The sequence below is a fragment of the Orbicella franksi genome, chromosome 15, assembly GCF_964199315.1.
Source record: "Orbicella franksi chromosome 15, jaOrbFran1.1, whole genome shotgun sequence".
Lineage (NCBI taxonomy): Eukaryota > Metazoa > Cnidaria > Anthozoa > Scleractinia > Merulinidae > Orbicella > Orbicella franksi.
Window position 1 is genome coordinate 336,714 of NC_138159.1, and position 27,473 is coordinate 364,186.

At 41.5% G+C, this 27,473-nt stretch overlaps 2 protein-coding genes and 1 pseudogene across 2 annotated transcripts; all 3 read left to right on the forward strand.

Annotated features, from left to right (window-relative positions):
* The first annotated feature begins 972 nt into the window (after positions 1-972).
* Positions 973-9,447, forward strand: LOC145469479 (putative L-amino-acid oxidase YobN). Its single transcript, XM_081453213.1, has 5 exons — positions 973-1,595; positions 4,578-5,083; positions 5,190-5,357; positions 5,843-5,938; positions 6,599-9,447. The coding sequence occupies exons 2-5, from the start codon at positions 4,591-4,593 to the stop codon at positions 7,795-7,797; spliced, it is 1,956 nt and encodes a 651-aa protein (XP_081309339.1). The 5' UTR covers positions 973-1,595; positions 4,578-4,590; the 3' UTR covers positions 7,798-9,447.
* A 3,153-nt stretch (positions 9,448-12,600) lies between these two features.
* Positions 12,601-18,970, forward strand: LOC145470422 (putative bifunctional amine oxidase DDB_G0291301; annotated as a pseudogene).
* A 1,981-nt stretch (positions 18,971-20,951) lies between these two features.
* LOC145469663 (putative bifunctional amine oxidase DDB_G0291301) lies at positions 20,952-23,860 on the forward strand. Its single transcript, XM_081453420.1, has 2 exons — positions 20,952-21,228; positions 21,701-23,860. The coding sequence occupies exon 2, from the start codon at positions 21,775-21,777 to the stop codon at positions 23,161-23,163; it is 1,389 nt and encodes a 462-aa protein (XP_081309546.1). The 5' UTR covers positions 20,952-21,228; positions 21,701-21,774; the 3' UTR covers positions 23,164-23,860.
* Positions 23,861-27,473: the final 3,613 nt, after the last annotated feature.

Here is a 27,473-nt window from a genome sequence, read left to right on the forward strand (position 1 = left end):
TAGAGGCATATTATTTTAACGAAGCCTGGTCTAATTCTAAGGAAAAGTTAACTTTTAGAGAAATTAAGCTGAGGGTCATAAACAAAGCATTCGTGTTTCAACAAGAGCTTGATCAGCGATCTTCCTCTTTGAACTGATCCAGTCATTTCATGGCAAAAGTTGTCTTGCAAATGTAGCTAGTAAGGAATGTTGAAGTGAATTTCGGCCTCTAACAACATTAATTATTTGATATTTGGAAAGGGGCTTTGAATTCCAACCTCCCACGAATGAATGAAAGACTTTATTTTAGTGTCAATGGTATTTAGCTTAAAAAACGCTAATTGGGCACACTATTTACATATATCCCTTCCCCCATGCGATGCAGGCGCAGCTTTGAACTCCAACCTCTCATCCCTCCCCTCCCCCCCCCCCCCCCGCACCACTGCTGGAAATAAACTCTATTTTCTGAAAGAAAGAGAAATACGATAACTCTTTGGAAAAATAAATTTCAACTGCTTCTAATTGAGTAGCGGTAAACCGTATTCGTTGTAAAAAGAGTTTTGGTCAAACTTAGCCTCCTATTTAGGGAGTCGTACAGACTGCAATCTTCCTCTTTCGGATCCCCCTCTCGCTTCCCTTTGACCATTGCCTATGGTCAGCGTCTCAGTGGACCCTTTTCTGACAGTAACACTGCTGTACAAAATGATATTCCGCCCGTTTAGTTTAACGTTCTTAATATAGACTGCATTTTGTAATTAGGGGAGTGCCAGTCTAATTCACTCTATTTCATTTACATTGTGACGCGTTTGATTAATTGAGCTCTTATTCCCTCTGCTATTCCATCTGAATCATTTTCTGGAGTAAATGTTTCTGAGAAATGAAGCAATTTTCAAAGACTTTGTAGTGCAGTTGTATGACGCACTTTCTAAGCTTTATTCCTGAGCGTTCGTGATAGAAGCGCACTTGAACGGTTCCTAAAGCGAAAGGGCATGGCACCTATGACGCAATTTACCAATCACGCTTTGTATCATGTAAACTGTCTGATTAAAATTAAAACAGACACCGCACCAAGCACAATAAGCATCCTGTTTCTTTGTAACAGTTATCTTCGTCATTCAAGCAGAAGTTCTTTACAGAACAGAATTTGAATATTATGTCAAGAGCTGTCTGGTTTTGAAGCCTAAGCGTCAAGTCCGCCCATGCAGCTTTGAGCCTCACCTTGTTTATAGTCGCTAGAATTTCCAGCTTGCTCGCACAAAAAATACAGGTTAAATAAGTAATGAAAAAACTACAGGATTACAGCCTTATTTAGGACGGAAAAGTTATCGAGGTAAAGTTTCGTGATTAATCGAGTCAATGTTAAGTTGTTTGTTTCCTTTGCGGTTTCATCTAACACAATGATAATTCACTGTGTCATAACAAATTTAGCTCTGAAAGCTTATTGGGACACATTTGATTGGCGGCTACACACTCATCGATCCGTCAAAATCAAACCAAAGTATTCATGGCTTTTTGACTTTCACATTAAAGCATCCTGCTTTCGTTGCAGCAGTTTGGATTTCGACATTCAAGCACAAGCTGTTTGCTACCTTGCTGCCTGACGGAAGTTACAACCGGTAAGGACATACAAGTAGAAGTCGTGTTTCTTTTGGCAGTCAAATAACTGTTCTTGGCATCAAAAGGCCAGGCATGTTACAACTGATGCAGTCGGGGAGGGGTCATTAACGCTTGCATAGAAAAGTACCATTTAGTGTCTTTAACCCTGAAGCTCTACTATCGACTTGTCTGCGGGTCCGAAGCCAAGACCATAACAGATTGTTTTCAAACAGACTGTTTTTCAATGTCGGCATCAACTACAGCAAAGATTAAAAATTTAGAGGTATATTATTTTGAGCGCAAGGATTCGGTGGACAGGTAGAAACTTTTAAAGACACTCCGTCTTATTCTAAGAAAGAAGTTAGTTTCTAGACAAGACGAGCTGAAAGTCACAAACAACACATTCGTGTTTGAAGGCAAGCTTGATCATCAGCGACATCCTTGTTGATTGAATTCAGTCACTATATGGCGGAAGTGCTTTTGCATCGTTAGCAGACTATGTTTAAGCGAATTTCGGCCTCCAACAATGGTAATTATTTGATATTTTGAATGGGGCGTATTCAGCTAAGGCCGGGTTGTCATTCAGTGAACGAAGAATGATGTGCAGCTTTGCGCTCCAACCATTGTTTACAGGCTTTTTATTTTACAAGTCAGTGGCTCGCCTTTTATCTTCTTTTTTTGATATTTCTCAACGTTCCAAATATCTTCTAACACTCCAAATCCACCAATACTTCTTCTGTTTTTTGTTCAACTACCTTCTCTAAGCTTATCCCTATCCATTAGCTGGTTTCACAGGAGACTTTGATTTTGAGATGGTGGTCGCTTAATGAGAGATGGTCGCACAAAGAGGTACGAATGTACACGACTGTACACGGGAGCAGGGATGGCGCAGTATTGCGGAGCGCTCGCCTCCCACCAATGTGGTACTTGTTCGATTCCGCCCGGTGCCATATGTGGCTTGAGTTTGTTGTCGGCTCTCGCCTTGCTCCAAGGGTTTTTCTCCGTGCTCTGCGGTTTTAAACCCCCACAAAAACCAACACTCGAAATTCCAATTCGACCTGGGTATAAGACCAACATGAAAAGCAGCTTGGGCGGAATTGGCTTCCTCTCCAAATGTTGTAATTTATTTATTATTTCATTTATTTTACGATTTGAGAAACCTTCAAAGCAAGCGAAGCAATTTCAGGTTATTTTAGAGATTCTGAGAAAAGTCCATCAGTTTATACGTTCTTAAAGGAGCCCAGTCACGGCACTAGGTCAATATCGCTGGATATTGGCCAAACTCTTTTTTTGAGTGTTTATGGACCGAGACGGAGTCGAGGTACAATATTCAGCCCTCTTGACCAAACAAACTTGGTCAATAAAGGATTTACTACATGGCATCTGCTTCGGCTTCGGGGAAGTTTTTGTTGCGGAACACAGCGTGTAATTCCTAGTGGACAAGATAGCGCTATCTTGCCCGCTCGTATAGCCAATCAAAGCACAGGATTTGGTTTATCTTCCAGCCACATAACAAGATAATAAACCATACAGGACCAAGGATGGTTAAGAGAGAAGATTAAAAAAACGACGAACTTGAAAAATTTAAGCTTAACTTTTCAAGATGCTCAAACGGTGACGTAGCTCCCTTAAAGCTTAGCCTAGAAACTATACACATCGATTTAGCGTTACGTGTGCGTTCTGATACAAAGTAGTTGTCACCTGATGCCTTAGATTTGCCACAAGTCGACCTTTGCTTAATCCTTCGCTTATTCATCTCCCCCTGAGGGAAGGGAGAGGGCAATATTCGAGCGACGAAGTCGCGAGCGCGAGAAACCAACAGGCCAGGGAAGTATTATTGGATAGGACTTTTAGAAAGTCTACTGATGCCTGTGAACTTACGCCAACGTCTTTCGCTATATCTGCTTTGAAGCGCACTGCAGTCGTGTCCAAGCAGTCGGTCGAGATATTATCTGTTGGTCAATCACCTCAGTAAATACAGATTTGTTTATCGAGTGCTCATCGTTTATTAAGGAATAATGAAAACAAATAAGTTCTTCCACAACCTCGCAGTGAAGAGAAGTTTTCCTTACGGTGGATCTCAGTTGTGGAACAACTTAGCTATAGAACTAAGACAAGCAACTTCATTAACCGAGCTCAAGATTAAACTAAGTCGCCACAGATTTAATTAGATTTTTTCTACACGGCCTCCGTGCAAAGCAGGTTTTATTTTTTGGGGGGATTGTTATTTTTTAACTGTAGTCAGGAAGATGAGTAGCCAGTTGATTATCATAAATAGACTGATAGAAATACCTCGTTTAAATAAAGTTGTCATATCGTATCGAATGGATAAATAGACACAGACGTCATGTCTGCATATAGATATGATACAGCGCTTTCCCTTTCGACTTCCCTTGAAACGTGACAAAAGGAAAACAAATCCAGAGAATTCTTGCAGTGAAGAGTATTATTCTAAAAAAAAAATCAGATTGCCTCAGAAAGATCCCGAAACTTGCAGAAGGTTTTCTCGACCACCACTTGTTTCGTCTAGACGTCACAAAAATAAACGCACCGCTGAGAAGTGAAGGGCTCTCAAAACAGACGATTATGCATGGTTCAATTCTAGCTGTTACCATACCGTCCTGGGCAACCCTCGGAACCGAAGTCCAGTTCTGCGGGTCCGGGATGCTCCAAAGTATAAAACATATTTGAAGGTCTTAGGACCATTCTAGGATGGAATAACTGAAGGTATTGAAACAAGAATTGTAAACAATTTTGCCACTACTAAGTCTCCTGACTTTTCTCTGTACTACAGAAACACATGACAAGACACAACACATCTTGACAAGAGGTCTTGAGATTTTCACTTTTCTGGCAAAAATTTGTTTACGATTAAATTTTTTTTTTTCGGCTAACGTTTAAAGTTTTCCAATTATTGCACTTCACAGCTAAATGTTTGCCCTGTTTTAAGGCTAACAGTTAACTCTATTGAGATCCTAATAAAATCTCTTTGATATCTACAGCTGAGAATTCACGATGACGACAAAGACAGATCGAGACGTCGCCAAGCGATTGGGCAGGGTTTTGTTAAAGAACGAACCAAACTGGATTACTGGAGATCTAGGGAACTATGTGAATGATGCAAACAAAAGCCCACTCCCTACAGTGGCTATGTTTCGAGCCCCCAGAGAACCTGAAAAAGTCGAAAAGCATAAGATTGAAGAAGAGCAAGGACCTGTTCAACAGAGCGATCTTTTAAAACCACTGTTGATGGATATCGCCAGAGAGGGCCTAAATTACGCTTTTCAAAAATGGATCCAGAAGATGGAGGACCCTGAGCGGCATTCAAAGACGCAAAAGCCGAAGAAAGTGATTGTGGTTGGAGCCGGAATGGCAGGGCTAGTCGCTGCATTTGAGCTGGCACAAGTTGGACATGACGTGACAGTATTAGAGAGCCAGACGCGAGTAGGAGGTAGAGTTTACACCCTTGGGGAAAAAGATGGTTTTGCAAAGGGACTCCACGCTGAGGGTAAGCATAGAAGTCGATTGAGAGAGACGTGGTTATATTCTTCCTATAAACTATCATTAATGATTGGTTTCGTAATCCTTTTGTATTTTTTAAATTTCATTTGCAGCTGGTGCCATGAGGCTACCATGTCTCCCTGATGCGAGGACCAAGACCCATTTTCTCACAGATTTTTATGCTTCTGAGGAGCGGTTCAACCTACCCTTGGCACATTTTGCCAACTACAGTGACAAAGCTTATCTCAAGTTTTATAACGAAAACGCTGTTCGTATAGAAGGTGAGCTTTATAGTGAAAGGTAAAGTCTGCATACGAGCCAAGGGGGCCCCATCAGGCCGAAGCTTATCCCGGTTTCTGTAGCATGAAGCTACTGAGAGTATTTCTACTCCCCCCTGGATGGGATGCTAGTCCATCGGAAGGGTTACCTCCGGCATTAAGTTCGCCGGTAGCCATTTACACACCTGGGTGTAGAGAGGCTCCGAGAGAGTAGTGTCTTTCTGACAAGTTAATAAAATCTACCAGTTAATGTTCCAATGTCAAACGTCTTCCTGCAAAGTCAGATGTAGCCCTCCCTCGGCCAGGGGTAGCCTTGTAGTTTAGCAAGTTTATCTCTTCAAGAGTGAAATTGAGTTTTAGAATTTGGCGCTATAAACTGAAGTGTAGTGGCCTGGCCTTACAACACGTCGCTTACTTACAGCTAAACTTAGGTAAATTATGTAAATGTAAATTATGTAAAGGTAATTCCCAATTCATGTATTCAACAGAATGGAATAAAGATCCTTTGACCTGGATGAACAAACTTTGGCCTGGATGGGATGCTACCTTAATAAAAAATGAAATGAAAGACGTCACAAGTATCGGTAAGTTTAAAGCGCTGCAGCTGTCTAAGGTGGTTGCAAACTTCAGCACCATAAGTGTATTCTACAGCCACGAGAAGTGAAAATTTTCTAGCCCCTGAAAACGCCTAGGCACTATGAGATCCTCGACTGTTGTACACACCATCCCCAAAACATGTCTTCCTTGCTTTTGACACACAACGGAATCCTGCAAAATTGCACAGCCCGAGGAAAGGCAAAAAGACCCAGAAACCGTCCGAATGAATGATTGAAAAACGAGTTTTAATTGCCTTTGTTCGCCACCTAAAATGCGCCGCATCTAAAAATATATTCAAAAACAAAAGACTAGGTTATAGAGCATAAAACCACCTCATGTCCTCAGAACAGGGAAATTTTTACACAAAATTTCTCTTCTGGACTGAAAATCACGATCGACTTTCTTTAACCTTTTTGTTCGATACAACTTCAAAGTGCCTTTGTTAGTTTAAAATCATTTTGAATCAGCTTTGTCTAGATGATAGCTTTAACTGGAACTTCATCTTCATCTAACTGCAGGTGAATATTACAATATTGCAATCGCACCACTTAAGTATCTTCAAAGTAGCTTTGCGAGTTTAAAAACATTTTGAATTAGTTTGTCTAGATGGTATCTTTGACTGTAACTATATCTTTATCTAACTGCAGATGAATATTATAATCGCACCACTAAAGTGGTAACAGACACGCTGCTTGATTTGCTCAAGGATCCCAGCGTTAAACCAAGCGATGCCTGGAAACAGTGGATTGATCTCTGGAGTCAGTTTCCACTTGATGGCTTCTTACAAAGTACCTACGAAGCAGTCATGACAAAAGTCGTGAAAAAAGGCCTGGAAAAAAAAGACAGCATCTCAAGCCTTGAAGAGCTCAAGAAGTATCTTCCTTGGCCTGATGCTGCCATCACTGCCTACTCTGTCTTCTCCTACACAGAGCAGCTTGATCAAAGCCTTGTGCAATACCTCCGAGATCAACTGGGACAGTGGTGGTCATCAGACATGCACTGCATCAAAAGTGGGATGTCTTTGTTACCAGAAGCCTTCACCGAAAAAAACAACGGAGGATGGAATCCTGAAGTTTTCCTTCACGATAGAATTCACTTCAACCGTACAGTCAAAGAAATTGTCTACAAATTTGACGAAGATGATACTGAAAATAATCACGTGGTGGTTAAAGGCTACTTCACCAACAGCAGGCAACCTTTCCAGGTCGAAGGAGATGCTGTTATCGTCGCAACTCCAATCAACATGCTTAGGCAGATCAAGTACACACCCTTTGAAAACACCGAACCGCCCCCACAGGATTTCCACAAGGCCATAGAAGACATCTTCACCGGTCCATCAACCAAACTCTTCATACAGACTAAGACCAGATTCTGGGAGAATGACGGCATTAAAGGAGGATTCTCAAAAACAAATCTTCCAATCGGCCAGCTCCATTATCCAAGCAACGTCACTGGAGAGCATCCTGGAGAAAAAGGCATCCTGTTGGTTTACACGTGGAAGACGGAAGCCTTACTCTTTGGCTCCCTGGATCCTACTACTGCTTTACACGAGGTAGTAGAGCAAATAGCCACAATCCACCCAGAGATCAAAGACCAGGTTGAAACGGGAGCCGTCTGCGCATGGTACAACCAACCAACCGCCCAAGGAGCCTATGCCCTACTTAAACCCACCCAGTACCAAAACGTCCGCTACCTCATGGAATACCCTATGGCTAACATCTTCTTTGCTGGTGAAGGCCTATCGTTTGCTTCGGGATGGATTCAGGGTGCCTTGGAGTCTGGTCTACGAGCAGCTTTTCAGTTCTACATTCGCAACGAGGGTGGATGGCCCAAGAAAGTGAAATGACTTCGCTGAACACTTTTACCTGATAATAGTCTTGATAATAGACAATCAGTTTAAACTTAAGTGGAAATTGACTATTTTTCCAGTTAAAATGTGTTTTTGCTGAGTTCAACACAAATGTTGAAGTCTTTAGTGTTAGGGTACTGGCTTCCACTAATCAAGAAAAATGGGCGATTTTCTTTTCAAAGGTTTGTAAGCGAGAAAACAAAATCGATTACACTTGGCTATAGACGTTAAACCTAAGTGGTGTTTTTTCGTTGTTGTAGGGTCTTAATAAGGCGCACTGATAGCTAAGAACGACCAAAATTTTAATCGTTTGGCGTAAAAAATATATAAAATTTGAACGCACGTTATGCTACCCCTCTTTTTCTTCTTCAGTTTAGCGTCGTCCGGCAGACCCAACTTTTCATGTTTTCAAGAAAAGGAAAATTTTGCAAAAATTAACACGATTTATTAACGGCGTTTCTTACAGCTGAATACTTTTTGCCATGTTTTCGTTTGATTTTTACCACCACATCAATCTTGTCTTTTTTTGGACCTGCATTGCAGCCATGTTGATTTTGTGACCACGTCATTGTTTCCAGGCTCCACGGCAACGATGCTGAGTTACCGGGCCTCCTAGTTCCAGACCGCTCTTGATTTTTGTGTTTGGGGCTCATTATAATTAAAAATCATACCGACCGACCCTAAATCAGTTAACGCATTTGACGCTAAACGTAAAAAAGGGGGATGGGTAAGACGTTGAAAAAAGTGAAGTGAGTTAGTTGACTGTAAAAGCTTTTTCTTATCAATTGCCATTTTGAGTGTCGAGATCACTTGTTAATATTATTGTTGGGTGGCTGATAGATCCCATTTCCTTGAATGGTATTAAGAAAATGTGTCTCGCAACAACGGAAAGTAATTTTTAACTTTTAATTTCATTGAGTTATTTACAAATGTTTATTTGTTGGCCTGTTGTAGCGGCCATTACTTGGGTTATAAGAAAGAACGAAAATTGAGGAGGAAGAAAAATTTGTCTGCAAGAGAAAAGGAAGTCAGTCCAGCGTTTTCCTTTTTTGAAAGTCAGGGAAAATTGTGCTTAGCAAAACAAATATTTCTGTGATTTAACATATATTTTCAGGATTTTCAGAGTTGCCCGGACCTGACCAAAGATTTACATTCCCTAAAGAGAGAACAAATAGGTACTGGGCGTTCGCGCCGTGGTTTATTAACGTTAATTTCAATAATGTTAATGTTAATCTCTTTTGAGGAATTCTTTTTTTGTAAGAATATCAAATTTATAGACTGTTTTGCCTTTTGAATCCAACGTAAATTATCTCAAAATGAAGTTAAAGACTTTCTACTTTGCGAGATGACAAATAGTGTTTGACCCAGACGACACTCGAACATTTAAGCTAATCTGTTGCAAATGCTGCAAAATTAAGAATATAAAAGCAGAAACCGACACAACTTAGGATGATTTTTTTTAAGGTGTAGTATGTTTCGGCTGGCCAAGCCAGCCTTCTTCAGGTACAATGAGAATTTTACATTGGAACGTGTCTTTTTGTGGCATATTTTCGTAATACCGGAAATACGTAAAACTAATTGACAGTGTAAATTAAAGATAGGTATACGGTAAAATAAAATAATGAAAGAACGTAATAAAAGGAAACAATTAATATGTTTCTTCGTGGTTGTTCTGACTATCGGGATCAGTTGTTCTGCCTTTTTGAGTGGGGTCGGGGTAGGGGTACTCCCATAAAAAATGGGAGGAGGTGTACGGCTCGCTTCCGGCTGAAACCCTTACCCTATTTATGACAAAAATCTGCTATTGTCCTTACCTTATTTATCACCTGACCAAAAATTCGACACCCTCGGCTGGCACAGTTGCCCTAAACATAATTTATGAACGACTTTTGATGGTAGTCTTATCGATAATGATCAGAAACTAGCTTCTTCTAAAAAACGCACCCAATCCACCGTAGGAAAAAAGATGGCGGCTGCACATTTTACCACAATGCCTCGCGAACCTAACACAGCCCAAAAGGCACGAAGAAAGCCTTATAATTGCAATATTTGTCTCTGTACAAAGGATATTAAGTACCCTAGGTGTGAAGATTTTATAACGTTTCTGTACGTTTTTATGAACGTTGTTTAGGTTTTCGTGCGCTAAGAACTATGGGTAAATGTACCAGACGCCATCTTTTTTCCTACGGAGGATTCAAGACTAGGATGCTAAAACCATACCCTATTTAGGACCAAAATCGATACCCTACCATACCGTACCATTTGGAGCCGCACATACCTTTATAGCCCATATAAGGGAGTACCCCTCCCTGGACACAACTCTAGAGGCAGTAAATACCATAAATTGTTGAAAAGAGAAGTTCGAAAAAGAATCAGACAGGCTTACTGGGACCACGTCAACAATACGTTTGAAGAATCAGATGGTGATCGGCAAAGTCCCATTTGACAGGAAAAACAGAGACAGGCCTGCATGGACTCCCAATGTGGTTTTTGTGGTTGCGTCGCATTATGAAAAGCCTTCAAATTATAGTTTTGCTCTTACAAGCATGAAGTTAGAGATTTACCTCTTTTGTTTGATATGATCGGAGGCTTTTTAAAAATCGGTTTTAGCAGAGGCTGATTTTCTATGAAACTCCAGTTTTCCATCACGATTTTGTTAAGTTTCTTTACTGCAGGGTGGTATGTAGTGACAAAAGGTAATAGTCTCTCTGCCGTTTTTTGTTTTTGCGGTTTAAGAGCCGATTGTCTTGAGTCAAAGATGACCTCTGACAGGGACCTTTCTATATATTTCTTCGGATACCCGCGTGCTTCGAGGCGTCGTTTGAAGTTTGCAAGGCACTCTATAAATGTTGTTTTAGAAGAGTTTGTTCTAAGCAGTCTTATTGCTTCGCCTCTGATAAAACCTCTTTTTACCCCCGGAGGGTGGCACGAGGAAAAATGGGTATATCGAAAGGTTTCGGTCGGCTTGTAGTGTGTTTTGATGTCCAGGAGGGATTTTTCTGTGAATCTCTCTCCTTTGTACACCACTGTATCAAGAAAAGTTATTTCGTTCTCTGATATTTCGGCCGTGAATTTTATTGTTGGGTGGAATGTGTTAGCTTGTTCAATGAAACGATCCACTTCATTTCTTTTGCAGTCCCAAAGGGAGAAAACGTCATCAATGCAACGTTTCCATTTTCTTGGCTTGGTATAGCCCTTTTCACGCTTAATTTTTCTCATTTACATTACAATGTAATCCAACGTGGATACGAGGCAATTTCGGGCTAAAACTGCAAAATAGCCCGAAATTGCCTCACCTACATGCTAGATTTTATTGTAATGCAAATGGCCAAAGGTAACCGTGAAAAGGGCTATTGTTTTGTTGAATTAAATTTGTTTCATCTCCGCCATGAATATATTTGTAAAAGACACTGCTGTCTTTGTGCCCATTGCGATACCATTTGTTTGGAGATAATTTTTTCCATTGAACTCAAATGAGTTCTCTGTTAGGATTACACCAACCATTTCCCTTAGATAGCGCGTGGGGATCGGGAGATCAAAGTTGTGGAACGACTCATATGCTTTGCATACTATTTCTGTTCCCTCCTCTTGTGGTATATTTGTGTATAAGCTAGAAACGTCCATTGTTACTAAAATTGTGTCTTGGCCTATCTTTGTTTTTTCTATAAAATTGATGTTTTTGTGCGATAGGCTGTAGCAATGTATCCACAAAAGAGGATATTTTTTCAGTTGGGCCGTCACAACCTGAGATGATCGGTCTTCCGACCAGAATAGGTTTGTGGATTTTTGTAAGCGTGTAGAAGACAGGAATTCTAAGCGGGCTGGTGGTTTGAGAAAGCCATTTTTTTGTCATGTCATCGATGTGTTTGCCCCGATGCAGTTTGTCAATGATCTGGTTGACCTTTGTTTGTGTGGTGTTCACCATCGGTGCTCCGAGAGGTTTATAGTGCTCTCTGTTCTCGAGTTGCACTTCAGCCTCTTGTATTTTGTCTGATTTGTTCATGATGACCGTTGTTGTTCCTTTGTCCGCTTTTTTGAGGTTTATGGCAGAGTTATTCTTAAGCTTTTTTAAGCTGCCATCTGATTGCGTGACAAATTATTTTTGGGCTTATATTGATTCTGATGTCAGCAAGTTGTGTTTTGACACTTTCTGTACAGCTTTCAAGGGCGATAGATTGTTGAACCAGAGGCATCCAATTTGATTTGATGTGGTTCTCTATCTTAATATTCGGAAACGTAAACCGCCTTCGCTTCATTCAAATCCCTTCTAAACGACTCAAAAAGACACAGGAACACAGGTAAATAAAAAGTACATTTATTTTTATTGCTGATAAAGTGCTGGGGTCCCCTGTGGTTACAAGTTACCTATACACGTATTATTTTTTACAAGGACCTTTTGATAAGAACGATGAGGCTGAGCTGAGATTAACTAAAATTTAAGAACATACTGACTCAGAAATTTACCCAGGCTTAACCTTATCTTAGCTAACTATGCCCCCTTCCAGATATTTAGGCAATGTTTTATCTGTTCAAGAAAAGGAACGAAGCACTTTTCAAAGGCTTTTTAGCGGCGTTACCATGCATATTATATTCTAAGGTTCACTTTTCAGCTTCTGTAATAAGACTAATAAATGCGCAATGGAACGTCTCCACACCCCTAAGACAGGTCACCTTTGACTCATAACTGATAAGTCTTTACATTATTCCATTTACAGTTCATCCACATCAGTAATTTAGACTGATTAGGAGAACAGATCGCGTGGACGAGGTTAGAAGGAAACGGCATCAAAATAAACGATCATGGTTGCGAGTGACCCTAAATTATACGACGTGATCGTGGTCGGCGGCGGTCCCATGGGATTATGCGCAGCATACCAGTGCGCTGTCAAAGAGGGAAAGAAAGTAATGATCATTGAGCAGTACAAATTTGGAAACACATATGGTTCAAGTCCTGGGTTTAGTCGCCAATTTCGTATCTGCTACTCAGAGCGATATCTGTGCCAACTGGCTATCGAGTCAAGTAAAGAATGGGACAAGCTCATGCAAGAGTTGAACAGGGTGTTTTTGTCGAGGAAAAGGTTGTTGTTATTCATCGTGGTAGATGCAATAATAAAGTTTATTATCGTTTGTCTCACGATGTAGTCACTTGAGATGTAGATCGCGACGTTTCGACTGCTTACTGCTAGTCTTCTTCAGGCGATAAGGTCGACTGATTGCACGGTATCATTTATATCACAAAGGACGGCTGTGATTGGTGCATTTCGATCCTACTATTGTTCCATTGTTCCGGCCAGTAGCTGTTCCCTCAGTGGTCCGTTGTTGTACCGTTCTCCTGTTGTTGTGTTTCTTGATCGTGGGTATCCATGCTTCAGGAATTTCAATTCCACTATCCCTGTTGATGTTGTTAGGGTGAAGTCTTATGTGAATAGCTTCCTTGACCCTACGCGTGTACCAGTGAGGATCTCGATCAATAAACTTGACCTCATTCCAGATAGGATAGTGGCCGGTCTCGTGGGTGTGTTCAGAAACGGCGGAGGTCTGGGTACGGGCGAGTCCTATATCCCTGTCGTGTTCTTTGATCCTCTCCTGCATAGATCTCCCTGTTTCCCCGATGTAGACTTTGCCGCACTCACAGGGAATCCTGTAGACAACACCATCTTGTTTAGCCGGGTTGACGGTGTCCTTTGGTCGCACTAAGTGTGACCGAAGTGTCGTGTCGGACTTAAAGACGGTGCGAATGCCTTGTTGTTCTAGGCAGCGGCGGAGAGACTCCGAAACTCCTTGGACATAAGGTAAAACGGCGGTGGATTTAAATTCAGCGACAGGCTCTCTTCTTGGGGTTGTTCGTGCCTTTGTGATCTTCTGTACAAAAGAGGAGGGATATCCGTTAGAAACAAGTACAGATGACAGATGTTTCTTCTCTCCAGCGATTACTGATGGTTTGGTGACGAGACGTTTAGCCCGGTCGTACAGACACTTCACAATACCGCGCTTTACTGACTGAGGGTGGTGTGAATCATACGTTAGGTACTGATCAGTATGTGTTGGTTTCCTGTAGACACTGGTGGTAAGGCGGCCATCAGGTTCTCTGTAAACTGACGTGTCGAGAAAGGCGATCTTGTTGTTGTTCTCGATCTCCATGGTGAAACGGATTGATGGTTGTTGACTGTTCAGGTGTTGCAGGAAGACGTCAACTCTATCCCGATCCAGGATGGTGAAAGTATCATCTACGTAGCGTTGCCAGATCTTAGGCTTGTAAGGTGCGGACTCTATTGCTTGTTCTTCAAATATCTCCATGTAGAGATTAGCAATAACCGCGGATACAGGGCTCCCCATGGCTGTGCCGTCTCGTTGTTCGTAAATCGATCCGTTGTACTGGAAGTACGTAGATCTTAATACGAAATTCAAGAGGTCCGCGATTTGAACTGGTGTAAGTGTCGTGCGGTCAGCCAGGCCTGCGTCGTTCTCCATTTTTTGTAGCGCGGCTTGAACGGCGCCCTCGATCGGTACGTTGGTACACAGTGACTCTACGTCGAAAGACACCATGATCTCGTGGTCCTGGATCTCTTCACTGGCGATGGTGGAGGCGAAGTCAGTTGAGTTCTTCACTGTGAAGTTCGAGTTACCTGCAAGAGGAGATAATACGTTAGCCAAGAAAGCAGACAGGTCGTATGCAAAGGTGTTGACACACGACACAATTGGCCTAAGCGGTGTGTCGGCCTTGTGGATCTTCGGCAAACCATAGATCCTAGGTGGTCATTTGTGTCGGGGTCTGATCTTATTATAAACCGCCTCTGATATGTTTCCACTCCGTTTTAGGGTTAGCAGCTTCTCAGATAGCTTCCGGGTCAAGCGGTCTGTCGGATCTTTGTTGAGCAGCTGGTACGGTCCGGAATCAATTAGCGCTGACATTTTTGCGTGGTATGCGTCAGCGTCCAGGATTACGCTGGCGCGTCCTTTGTCGGCCGGAAGGACCATGATGGAGTTGTCCTCTTTTAAGCTTTTAAGAGCCTCCTGACAGCCTGCTGAGCCTCCTCCTCAAAGGACGCGCCAGCGTAATCCTGGACGCTGACACATACCACGCAAAAATGTCAGCGCTAATTGATTCCGGACCGTACCAGCTGCTCAACAAAGATCCGACAGACCGCTTGACCCGGAAGCTATCTGAGAAGCTGCTAACCCTAAAACGGAGTGGAAACATATCAGAGGCGGTTTATAATAAGATCAGACCCCGACACAAATGACCACCTAGGATCTATGGTTTGCCGAAGATCCACAAGGCCGACACACCGCTTAGGCCAATTGTGTCGTGTGTCAACACCTTTGCATACGACCTGTCTGCTTTCTTGGCTAACGTATTATCTCCTCTTGCAGGTAACTCGAACTTCACAGTGAAGAACTCAACTGACTTCGCCTCCACCATCGCCAGTGAAGAGATCCAGGACCACGAGATCATGGTGTCTTTCGACGTAGAGTCACTGTTTACCAACGTACCGATCGAGGGCGCCGTTCAAGCCGCGCTACAAAAAATGGAGAACGACGCAGGCCTGGCTGACCGCACGACACTTACACCAGTTCAAATCGCGGACCTCTTGAATTTCGTATTAAGATCTACGTACTTCCAGTACAACGGATCGATTTACGAACAACGAGACGGCACAGCCATGGGGAGCCCTGTATCCGCGGTTATTGCTAATCTCTACATGGAGATATTTGAAGAACAAGCAATAGAGTCCGCACCTTACAAGCCTAAGATCTGGCAACGCTACGTAGATGATACTTTCACCATCCTGGATCGGGATAGAGTTGACGTCTTCCTGCAACACCTGAACAGTCAACAACCATCAATCCGTTTCACCATGGAGATCGAGAACAACAACAAGATCGCCTTTCTCGACACGTCAGTTTACAGAGAACCTGGTGGCCGCCTTACCACCAGTGTCTACAGGAAACCAACACATACTGATCAGTACCTAACGTATGATTCACACCACCCTCAGTCAGTAAAGCGCGGTATTGTGAAGTGTCTGTACGACCGGGCTAAACGTCTCGTCACCAAACCATCAGTAATCGCTGGAGAGAAGAAACATCTGTCATCTGTACTTGTTTCTAACGGATATCCCTCCTCTTTTGTACAGAAGATCACAAAGGCACGAACAACCCCAAGAAGAGAGCCTGTCGCTGAATTTAAATCCACCGCCGTTTTACCTTATGTCCAAGGAGTTTCGGAGTCTCTCCGCCGCTGCCTAGAACAACAAGGCATTCGCACCGTCTTTAAGTCCGACACGACACTTCGGTCACACTTAGTGCGACCAAAGGACACCGTCAACCCGGCTAAACAAGATGGTGTTGTCTACAGGATTCCCTGTGAGTGCGGCAAAGTCTACATCGGGGAAACAGGGAGATCTATGCAGGAGAGGATCAAAGAACACGACAGGGATATAGGACTCGCCCGTACCCAGACCTCCGCCGTTTCTGAACACACCCACGAGACCGGCCACTATCCTATCTGGAATGAGGTCAAGTTTATTGATCGAGATCCTCACTGGTACACGCGTAGGGTCAAGGAAGCTATTCACATAAGACTTCACCCTAACAACATCAACAGGGATAGTGGAATTGAAATTCCTGAAGCATGGATACCCACGATCAAGAAACACAACAACAGGAGAACGGTACAACAACGGACCACTGAGGGAACAGCTACTGGCCGGAACAATGGAACAATAGTAGGATCGAAATGCACCAATCACAGCCGTCCTTTGTGATATAAATGATACCGTTATATATTTCTGAACCAAGTTTGGCAGATCAGCTTTCTTTGTTCTCCAGTTTAGTTTAATTTGGAAGTTGTGACAAAATGTCAGATTATGACGTCATAATTGATGACGTCACCAAGACGTGCTATAATTTTTTGTAAAATCTGATAAAAAGATTATGTCATTGAAAAGGCCTTGACTTAAGGAGTAAAATGCCGGAAACCGTTTTTTGCTATGATGATTATTTTTTGAGATATGATAAGTTAAATGTTTTTTTGTTTTCCCCCGCGGAATGTGCTTAACCATACTGTGCTTCTTAAGTCAGTCTCTCTGGTTTATTTTTTTCAGTTTTATTCTAGGAAGGCTAATAATCTAGAAAAATAGAAAGCTTGATGTTGTCAAAAATCGTATGGTTTTAGAAATTTGATTTTCGGCTTTGTTAGGATGGTATTAACAGTAGACAAACAGGTGACGTCACAGGTTATGACGTAACAGAACTAATTTTAACGCAATAACACTAGAGGGATAATTTTTTATTCCGATTTTCTTCTTTATTTTTGCTTTAGTCATCTGGCACATCACATGTGCAACATAGCTGCATTTGCTGGAACAAAATTACGGCTCCAATTTGGGGATTTTTCTCAAGGGGGGACCCCATATTTTGCAGAGTTATTTTTCATGTTTAAAAATGCCATATTTCATTTAATTTTTGTGTTATGGACAAAATTTTTTCAGGTTTCAACTCCCTTTGCTGTGCTCTTTCGAACACATTGTAAAAAAATATGCATATTAAAAACTTCAAAAGTGGCAAAAACATGACGTCATCACTGTGACGTCACAACTTTGACATTTACTGACATTTTTGAGGTAAATGTAATTGGCAATAGGTCTCCTACTCATCTGCCAAGTTTGGTGTAGAAAGAGTCAATCCTTTTTAAGTAATGCGAAATAATGTGAAATACCCAAGAACTGACGAAACATTTGGGGGGTGGTTTGGCCCCTACGTGGTAACAGACTACGATTTGCTTGAAGGCAAAGAGGCGATTCAGAGCGATGAACGGTTAACGACATCGATAATCCAAAAGCTCTGTTTGTTGGTGATGGGGGCACCATAAATGTACCTGCCGTTATCGAAGGCCTTCACAAGATGTTGAAATGTTCAGGTAAAGATGATCTAGTGGAAAATGCGCCTGTCAAACGCATTGATTACAGTTTGGATGATGAGGTGAGAGTGTGGATCGATCAGCGGCCGCAATGCATCCGAACTAAGAAAGTGATCCTGACGCCTGGCAGCTATGTTAACGACGTCTTAGTATCACCCAACTAGTGGACTAATGCAAATCCTGCATTTTGATTGGCTACGCTACTAGGGGACTATTAGTAATAGTCATCGAGTAGCGAAATTGGCGCGATCGAGCGTGACGCTTTCTTTCGTTTTATTCCCAAATAAATATGTCTTCAACTTGCATTTGCTAACTTTATTATTGCCTTTTCTGTCCGACTAGTTGGGTGATACTAAAACAATTAGACCCTTCGCCCTCAAGGGCCACGGGTCAATAGCCCATTCGGCTTCGCCTCATGGGCTATTGACCCGTAGCCCTTGCAGGCTACGGGTCTAATTGTTAATTATCAGCTTTAACACCCACCTTCAAGGAGAAGATCAACCTCACCATCTATCTGTGGAGCTCCACATACTTCAACAGCATCCCTTCTTCGCCTTCAGCTTCAATGAAGAAATGGCCTATCTGGTACTTCTTTGGTCAGCCGAAAGAGAGCGACCTAAACCTATACTACGGTTTTCCTAGCGAAAAGAAGCGGCCAGATTACGCCAGAGTTGGTTCAGCATTCACATCAAGCGAGCGATTTGACTTCAAGTTCGACCCTCCAGACATTAGCGACAGGCCACTCGATCAAGACGTCCTAAGCTTCACTAGTGGCTTAATTTTGTGAAGAAATCAATGCCTTCTCTCATACCCCAACTATTAGCCAAAGAGCATTCAACATGCCTGGCTGGCTCTGCTGAGTCCAGTGATAAAGACGACGACGGCGTCGGTTTTGGTTTGGATTTTCTACCAGAAGCACGCAGCAATAACCACATCGTCCTTTTCACAGGCGGATGGGGTATGAAGTTCGTGCCTGTCATTGGAAAGATACTTGCAGATTTGGCGATCAAAGGGGAGACAGAGTACAGCCAACTCATTAAGCCATGGAATATCAACCGTGTAGTTCTCGTCAAAGCAGGTGGCACCACCAACATCATGGCTCAGCAATCGGTAAAACGTAATACCAGTTTGTAGCGAGCAGCTTTGTTTGAAAAGTGGCTAGGCCCGCAGGAGGAACAAATTAGTTGTGATATAGTAAAACTCTCCAAAAAATCCATTGGGAAACTAGTAGTGAAGAAAAATCAATAAGTTTTGGAATTTATTTGTTTAGTTATATATATTTCAACTTCCCTTATATTATACAGTCGTCCTACTGTCTGAAAACAGAAATGTCCTCAGTGAACGTTGCACCAATTGAAAATGAATCACAAAAAAAAAAAAAAAAAACGCCAGCGGAAACATGAATTAGTATTTGTGTACTGAGAAATACCTGTGCTTCAGTTGCTTCAATTGTTTCTTATCTTCTTCTGAAAATTATCCCGAATCTACATAATGGTGATCTTTGTATATCTCGTTAAAAAGGGCATTACGTAAAAGTTATCAGCAGTTGCTGAGCCAATTTTTCAATATATTATACATTTTCCTTATGCATGCATGATAACATGATAGTTCAAACTTCTAGGGTGGAAAAATCTAGCTTGCCAGCAGCAAGTTCAAAGAGCTAAGATGTTTTACAGGTCTCCGTATATGGTTCTAAATTTGAAAGGCGAGAAGTCGTATATATAACCTAAGGGACTCTGAGAAAAAACAGTAAGGCATGGCATTCGTGGAAAGCAGCTTTTCATTTAATTATTTTTCATTATTAGGTATAAGGTATTTTACAGCTTACGAAGTTTTACCGTGGATAAATAAAGATTATCTATCTAGCCCAATTTGTCGTGGACAGATGAATGATAAAGACCTTTACCTCCGCGACACATAGACACGCCCTTTAATTCATGCAGAAATATCACATCACCAGAAATGTTTTGGACGCTTAGTTTTCACGGACACTTTTCTAACAGCAACACTTCTGTGCAAAATAATATTCTGCCTGTTTAGTTTAACTTTCTGAATATAAAATATATTGTGTTTTTAATTACGGAAGTATCATTGTAATTATAATTCATTGTATTTCATTAACATTGTGTACATGTGTGATTGATCGAATTCTCATTCCCCCTGGTATTCCTTCAGAAACACTTTTCTGGGTACGTTTTTGGAAGAAATGAAACACTTTTCAAAGACGTTGTGGAGCAGTTGTATGACACGTTTTAATAAGCTTCATTCTTGAGCGTTCTTGATAGAAGCGCAATTAAACGGTTCCAATCGTTTTTCAACGCAAGCTTGATCACCGGCGACCTCCTTGTTGAACGGATCCAGTTATTTTGCAAATGTAGCTAGCAGTTAATGATCAAGTGAATTTCGGTCTCCACTAATGTTTTCAATTATTTGATATTTGGAAAGGGGCAACTACCGAATGGCGTGAATGATGTGCAGCTTTGCACTCCAACACGGTAGAAGAAATTCGATTTATAAAGCGATAATTCTCAAAGCCGTGATGCCCTATAATCCAACCAATGTTGAACCCAAGGCAACAAAGACAACTTAAAAGGAAAAAGTAGTTCTTCTCAAAACGAACGCGTCCGGAATCTAATGTCGACGTTGTTGATAGCGCCGACCGACTTACAGGAGTTGACCGCTTCGTTGAAACAAGGATTTGCCCAGATGTTTCAGGATATGGATTTAACTAAGACTTTTGCCTTGAATGAATTTACTCCTTTCTGGAGTAAATTTTCCTAAGAAATGAAGCAATTCTCAAAAACGTTGTAGTGCAGTTGTATGACGCGTTTTATAAGCTTCGTTCTTGAGCGTTCGTGATAGAAGCGCACTTGAACGGTTCCTAAAGCGAAAGGGCATGGTACCTATGACGCAATTTGCCAATTACGCTTTGTATCATGTAAAGTGTCTGATTAAAATTAAAACAGACGCCGCGCCCAGCGCATTAAGCATCCTGTTTCTTTGTAAAAGTTATCTTCGTCATTCAAGCAGAAGTTCTTTATATAGAACAGAATTTGAATATTTTGTCAAGAGCTGTCTGGTTTTGAAGCCTAGGCCCCAAGTCCGCCCATGCAGCTTTGAGCCTCACCTTGTTTATAGTCGCTAGAATTTGCAGCTTGTTTGCACAAATAAAACAGGTCAAATAAGTAATAAAAAAACTAGAGGATTACAGTCTTATTTAGGACGGAAAAGTTATCGAGGCAATGCTAAGTTGTTTGTTTCCTTCGCGGTTTCATCAAACACAATGATAATTCACTGTGTCATAACAAATTTAGCTCTGAAAGCTTATTGGGACGCATTTGATTGGTGGCTACTCAATCATCGACCTGTCAAAATTACACCAAAGTATTCATGGCTTTTTGACTTCAGTTCACATTGAAGCTTCCTGCTTTCGTTGCAGCAGTTTTGACTTCGACATTCAAGCACAAGCTCTTTACTACTTTGCTGTCTGACTGAAGTTACAACCGGTAAGGACATACAAAAAGAAGTTGTGTTTTTATTGGCAGTCAAATAATTAATGGGAAATTGAACGTCTTCAAACGCCTGAGACGTGACACCTTTGACTCCTAACCGCTAAGTCTTTTAGAGGGGGACATTGTGGTTTGCAGTATTGCAGTATTGGACAATTTTTCTTGCGGTATTTCGGTAATTGTAACCTCGAAATGCGGTCGGTATGTTACTTATTTTGTCTAAATCGAAAATTACCTGACCTAACGTTCAGTAACAAATTCGTAATTGTTATTTCCGTGTTATTTTCTCTAAACTTTAACATACAGAGTACTGGTTTAGGTGTGACATTCCTTTTAGACTCGGTATTGAAGCAATGCGGTATTTAGCGATTTTTTTTTGCGGTATTGCGGTAGTATCTGCCGAATTTGCGATGTTCAGAACTGCCCAATGTCCACCTCTTCTTTACACTTTGCATCATTCCATTCACAGTTCATTCACGTCAGCAATTTAGACTGATCAGGAGAAGAGATCGCGTAAAGAGAACAGCATCAAAATAAACGATCATGACTGCAAGTGTTTCTGAATTATACGACGTGATCGTGGTCGGCGGTGGCCCCATGGGATTATCCGCAGCGTACCAGTGCGCTGTCAAAGAGGGAAAGAAAGTAATGATCATTGAGCAGTACAAATTTGGAAACACATATGGTTCAAGTCCTGGGTTTAGTCGCCAATTTCGTATCTGCTACTCAGAGCGATATCTGTGCCAACTGGCTATCGAGTCAAGTAAAGAATGGGACAAGCTCATGCAAGAGTTAAATGACAGCTCCCTTCTGGATAGAACAGGCTGCCTTTGGTTTGGCGATGCTACTGTCGAAAGTAGTGAGGGCAACATTGACAAGGCTGCAGAAAACCTCAAAGCGTTGGGAGTAACTGACTACGAATTGCTTGAAGGCAAAGAGGCAATTCAGAGCGATGAGCGGTTTTCTTTCATTTCGGACGCGGTTAACGACATCGATAATCCAAAAGCTCTGTATGTTGGTGATGGGGGCACCATAAATGTACCTGCCGTTATCGAAGGCCTTCAGAAGATGTTGAAATGTTCAGGTAAAACTGATCTAGTGGAAAATGCGCCTGTCAAATGCATTGATTACAGTTCGGAGAATGAGGTGAGAGTGTGGATCGATCGGCGGCCGCAATGCATCCGAACGAAGAAAGTGATCCTGACGCCTGGCAGCTATATTAACAGCGTCTTATCAACTCTAACACCCACCTTCACGGAGAAGATCAACCTCACCATCTATCTGTGGAGCTCCACATACTTCAATAGAAGCCCTTCTTCACCTTCAGCTTCAATGAAGACATGGCCTATCTGGTACTTTTTTGGGCAGCCGAAAGAGAACGACTTAAACTTATACTATGGTTTCCCGAGCGAAAAGAAGCGGCCAGATTACGCCAGAGTTGGTTCAGCATTCACATCAAGCGAGAGATTTGACTTCAAGTTTGACCCTCCAGACATTACCGACAGGCCACTCGATCAAGACGCCCTAAGTTTCACTAGTGGCTTTGTGAAGAAATCAATGCCTTCTCTCATTCCCCAACTATTACCTCAAGAGCATTCAACATGCATTGCTGGCTTTGCTGAATCCAGTGATAAAGACGACGACGGCGTCGGTTTTGTTTTGGATTTTCTACCAGAAGCACGCAGCAATAACCGCATCGTCCTTTTCACAGGTGGATGGGGTATGAAGTTCGTGCCTGTCATTGGAAAGATACTTGCAGATTTGGCGATTAAAGGGGAGACAGAGTACAGCCAACTCATTAAGCCATGGAATATCAACCGTGGAGTGCTCGTCAAAGCAGGTGGTACCACCACCATCATGGCTGAGCAATCAGTAAAACGCACTCGATTGCAGCGGGCCGCTATGTTCCAAAAGTGGGTGGGCCCACCGTAGATGTTAAACAGTAAAACTTGCCGAACAAATCCAATTGCGAAATTAGTCAGTGCCGAAACGTCGTGTTTGTAATCAACGGGCGTAGAGAGTGACATTTTGGATTTTATTTCCAGTTACTTACATGTTTACTTCCCTTATATCATACCGTCGTTCTTTTCTATGAAAATGGAAATGTTCTCAGTAAACGTCGTACCAATTGAAAATGAATTAAACAAACGCCAGCGGGAACACGAATTAGTATTTGTGTTCTGAGAAATACCTGTGCTTCAGTTGTTTCAATTGCTTTGTAACTTATTCCTAAAAATTACCCCGACTAGATATTGTTGATCTTTGTGTTTCTAGTTGAGAAGGGCATTTCGTAATAGTTATCAGCAGTTGCTAATTTGTATTGTAAGAATGTATGTCTCAGCTGATTTTTTAACATACTATTCATTTTATTTATGCTCTCATGATAGCCCAAATTGTCGTCGATGGTTGAATAATGGAGCGCTCTAACTCTACGAGACATACAGACGCTCTTTCAAATCATGCAGAAACACCACACCACAAAGTTTTTTAAGGGAACGCTGATTTTTTTCAGGACACTTTTCTAATAGTAACACAACAGTGTAAAATAATAGTCAAGTGTAGTTCCGCCCGTTTAGTTTCACTTTCCTAATATAGAAGATATCGTATTTAGTAATCACAGGAGTGTCATTCCAATTATAATTCATTGTATTTCTTTCACATTGTGCACATTTGTTAATGATTGAGCTCCAGTCTTATTCCCTCTGGTATTTCATTCCTGAGGTAAATTTTTAGAAGAAACGGACAACTTTTCCAAAACGTTTTGGCGTTGTTGTATGACGCATCTTATAAACTTCACTCTTGAGCGTTCGTGATGGAAGCGCGCGTGAACGGTTCCAAAAGTTTAAGGGCATGGCAAGTATGGCGTACTTTACGAATTACGCTTTATATTTTGCCAAGTATCTGATTAAAGTAAAAGACAGACGCCACGCCAAGCCACTAAAGCATCCTCCTTTAGTTGTAACGGTTCCCTTTCTCATTCAAGACGAAGTTCTTTACGGAACATAATTTGAATATTATGTCAAGGGCTGTCTGGTTTACAAGTGAATTTATGAAAGATCACATATTGAACTGCGGCGGAAAGATATAGAACATGATTGATCATCGCAGTTATACACACAACGTAAGCAATTGTGAAATTAAAGCCTGAAAAAAAAAAGTGCAGGCTTGAATGGGATTCGAACTCACGACCTCTTGCGATACCGGTGCAGTGCTCTATCAACTCACGAGGGGGTCACTTTGGGAATTTCTTGGTGGGGATGTGCCGCTGGGACCCCGGAACCCTTAGCCTATACCAGAGCTAGTTCAGCTGAATTTTGCTAACCTATACTAGTGTAAACTCCCCAAATCCCCCCATCTATCGACACTGCTGAGGCTGATTTGCGTAAATTTAAACTTGCCGATTTGATTTTTTTATATTTTTGAGTGGCAATCCCTGGTTTCCTTACTCTAGATAAAATCTGCAACCAACTAGTCAGTTTTGTGAAAAATGATACCCTATTCTAGACCCAAACGCTCAGATTTATATACCCTATCCTAGAGTAAACTGCTTGAAAACCATACCCTTCACAGTGGTACATACCAATATAGCCCATATATGGCAGTGGCCCCCGGGTATCAACTGAGCTATTAAGCGACGAGGAGCTGTTGATTTTGTGAGATCGTAATATACCCGTAGATGATGAAGAATGCAAGTGAATATATGAAAGATCATATATTTGAATTGCGGAGAAAGATATGAAGACGTGATTGATCATCGAAGTTATACACACAACTTAAGCAGTCTTTACACAACAGAATTTGAATAATGTGTCAAGGGCTGTCTGGTTTTGAAGTAATATATCAAACACGAAAGACAGTGTTTGACCGCAAATCCAAACACCGAGAAGAGAGTTGAAAATACGACGATTAGCGGGGTATTTTTGACGAACTTCGAGGTCTTTGGAAATGTGGTTGAACACTGTCTTGAGTGTTTGATATATCTTCTCAATCGAAACTAAAACTAAGGAGAAAACGGAGAAATAAAACCGTAAAAATCTATGCTAATCAAGATCAGATATCCAAACAGCGTCACGGCGATGATTTCCTTTGTTTAAACTTGATCAATTATTAATGAGTTTGAGAAATCGAGGTCCGCTCGCGCAGCTTTGAACCTCACGTTGTTTTAAGTGGCTCGAATTTCCACCTTACCTGCACAAATAAAACAGGATAAATAAGTAATGAAAAAACTAACAGGTTACCGCTTTTTTTGAAGGAAAATTTATCGAGACGTACTTTCGTGACTGACTGAGACAACGTTAATTTGTTTGCTTTCTTTGCGGTTTCATCTCGCATAATGATAATTCACTTCATTCAAGTGTCATAAAAACTTTAGCTCTGAAAGCTTATTGGGACGCATTTGATTGGTAGCCACTCACTCGTCGACCTGTCAAAATCAAACCCAAAAGTCATGGCTTTTTGACTTTCACATTAAAGCTTCCTGCTTTCGTTGCAACAGTTTTGACTTCTTCATTCAAGCACAAGCTCTTGACTACCTTACTGCCTGAAGGAAGTTACAACCAGTAAGGACATACAAGTAGAAGTCGTGTTTCTTTTGGCAGTCAAATAATTGTTCTTGGTATCAAAAGGCCAGGCATGTTACAGCTGACAGTCCAGGGAGGGGTCCTTGACGCTTGCATAAAAAAGTACCATTTAGTGTTTTAACCCTAAAGCTCTACTATCGACTTGCTCGCGCGCGATTCCAAAGATAACAGTCCATAACGGACTGTTTTCGAAGTAATGTGCAAATAACTATGTCAACATCAGCTGCAGCAAAGGTTAAAAATCTAGAGGTATATTATTTTAACGAAGCCTGGTCTAATTCTAAGGAGAAGTTAACTTTTAGAGAAATTAAGCTGAGGGTCATAAACAAAGCATTCGTGTTTCAACAAGAGCTTGATCAGCGATCTTCCTCTTTGAACTGATCCAGTCATTTCATGGCAAAAGTTGTCTTGCAAATGTAGCTAGTAAGGAATGTTGAAGTGAATTTCGGCCTCTAACAACGTTAATTATTTGATATTTGGAAAGGGTCTTTGAACTCCAACCTCCCACGAATGAATGAAAGACTTTATTTTAGTGTCAATGGTATTTAGCTTAAAAAACGCTAATTGGGCACACTATTTACATATATCCCTTCCCCCACGCGATGCAGGCGCAGCTTTGAACTCCAACCTCTCATCCCCCCCCCCCCCCCCCCCCGCACCACTGCTGGAAATAAACTCTATTTTCTGAAAGAAAGAGAAATACGATAACTCTTTGGAAAAATAAATTTCAACTGCTTCTAATTGAGTAGCGGTAAACCGTATTCGTTGTAAAAAGAGTTTTGGTCAAACTTAGCCTCCTATTTAGGGAGTCGTACAGACTGCAATCTTCCTCTTTCGGATCCCCCTCTCGCTTCCCTTTGACCATTGCCTATGGTCAGCGTCTCAGTGGACCCTTTTCTGACAGTAACACTGCTGTACAAAATGATATTCCGCCCGTTTAGTTTAACGTTCTGAATATAGACTGCATTTTGTAATTAGGGGAGTGCCAGTCTAATTCACTCTATTTCATTTACATTGTGACGCGTTTGATTAATTGAGCTCTTATTCCCTCTGCTATTCCATCTGAATCATTTTCTGGAGTAAATGTTTCTGAGAAATGAAGCAATTTTCAAAGACTTTGTAGTGCAGTTGTATGACGCACTTTCTAAGCTTCATTCTTGAGCGTTCGTGATAGAAGCGCGCTTGAACGGTTCCTAAAGCGAAAGGGCATGGCACCTATGACGCAATTTACCAATCACGCTTTGTATCATGTAAACTGTCTGATTAAAATTAAAACAGACGCCGCACCAAGCACAATAGGCATCCTGTTTCTTTGTAACAGTTATCTTCGTCATTCAAGCAGAAGTTCTTTACAGAACAGAATTTGAATATTATGTCAAGAGCTGTCTGGTTTTGAAGCCTAAGCGTCAAGTCCGCCCATGCAGCTTTGAGCCTCACCTTGTTTATAGTCGCTAGAATTTCTAGCTTGTTTGCACAAAAAAAACAGGTTAAATAAGTAATGAAAAAACTACAGGATTACAGCCTTATTTAGGACGGAAAAGTTATCGAGGTAAAGTTTCGTGATTAATCGAGTCAATGTTAAGTTGTTTGTTTCCTTTGCGGTTTCATCTAACACAATGATAATTCACTGTGTCATAACAAATTTAGCCCTGAAAGTTTTTT

Excerpts from the sequence above, each read along its gene's own strand:
- LOC145469479 (XM_081453213.1), top strand. The coding sequence starts at position 4,591 with ATGACGACAAAGACAGATCGAGACGTCGCCAAGCGATTGGGCAGGGTT. Across the intron at positions 5,358-5,842 it reads AAACGCTGTTCGTATAGAAG|AATGGAATAAAGATCCTTTG; the intron begins GTGAGCTTTATA and ends TGTATTCAACAG. Across the intron at positions 5,939-6,598 it reads GAAAGACGTCACAAGTATCG|ATGAATATTATAATCGCACC; the intron begins GTAAGTTTAAAG and ends ATCTAACTGCAG.
- LOC145469663 (XM_081453420.1), top strand. The coding sequence starts at position 21,775 with ATGACTGCAAGTGTTTCTGAATTATACGACGTGATCGTGGTCGGCGGT.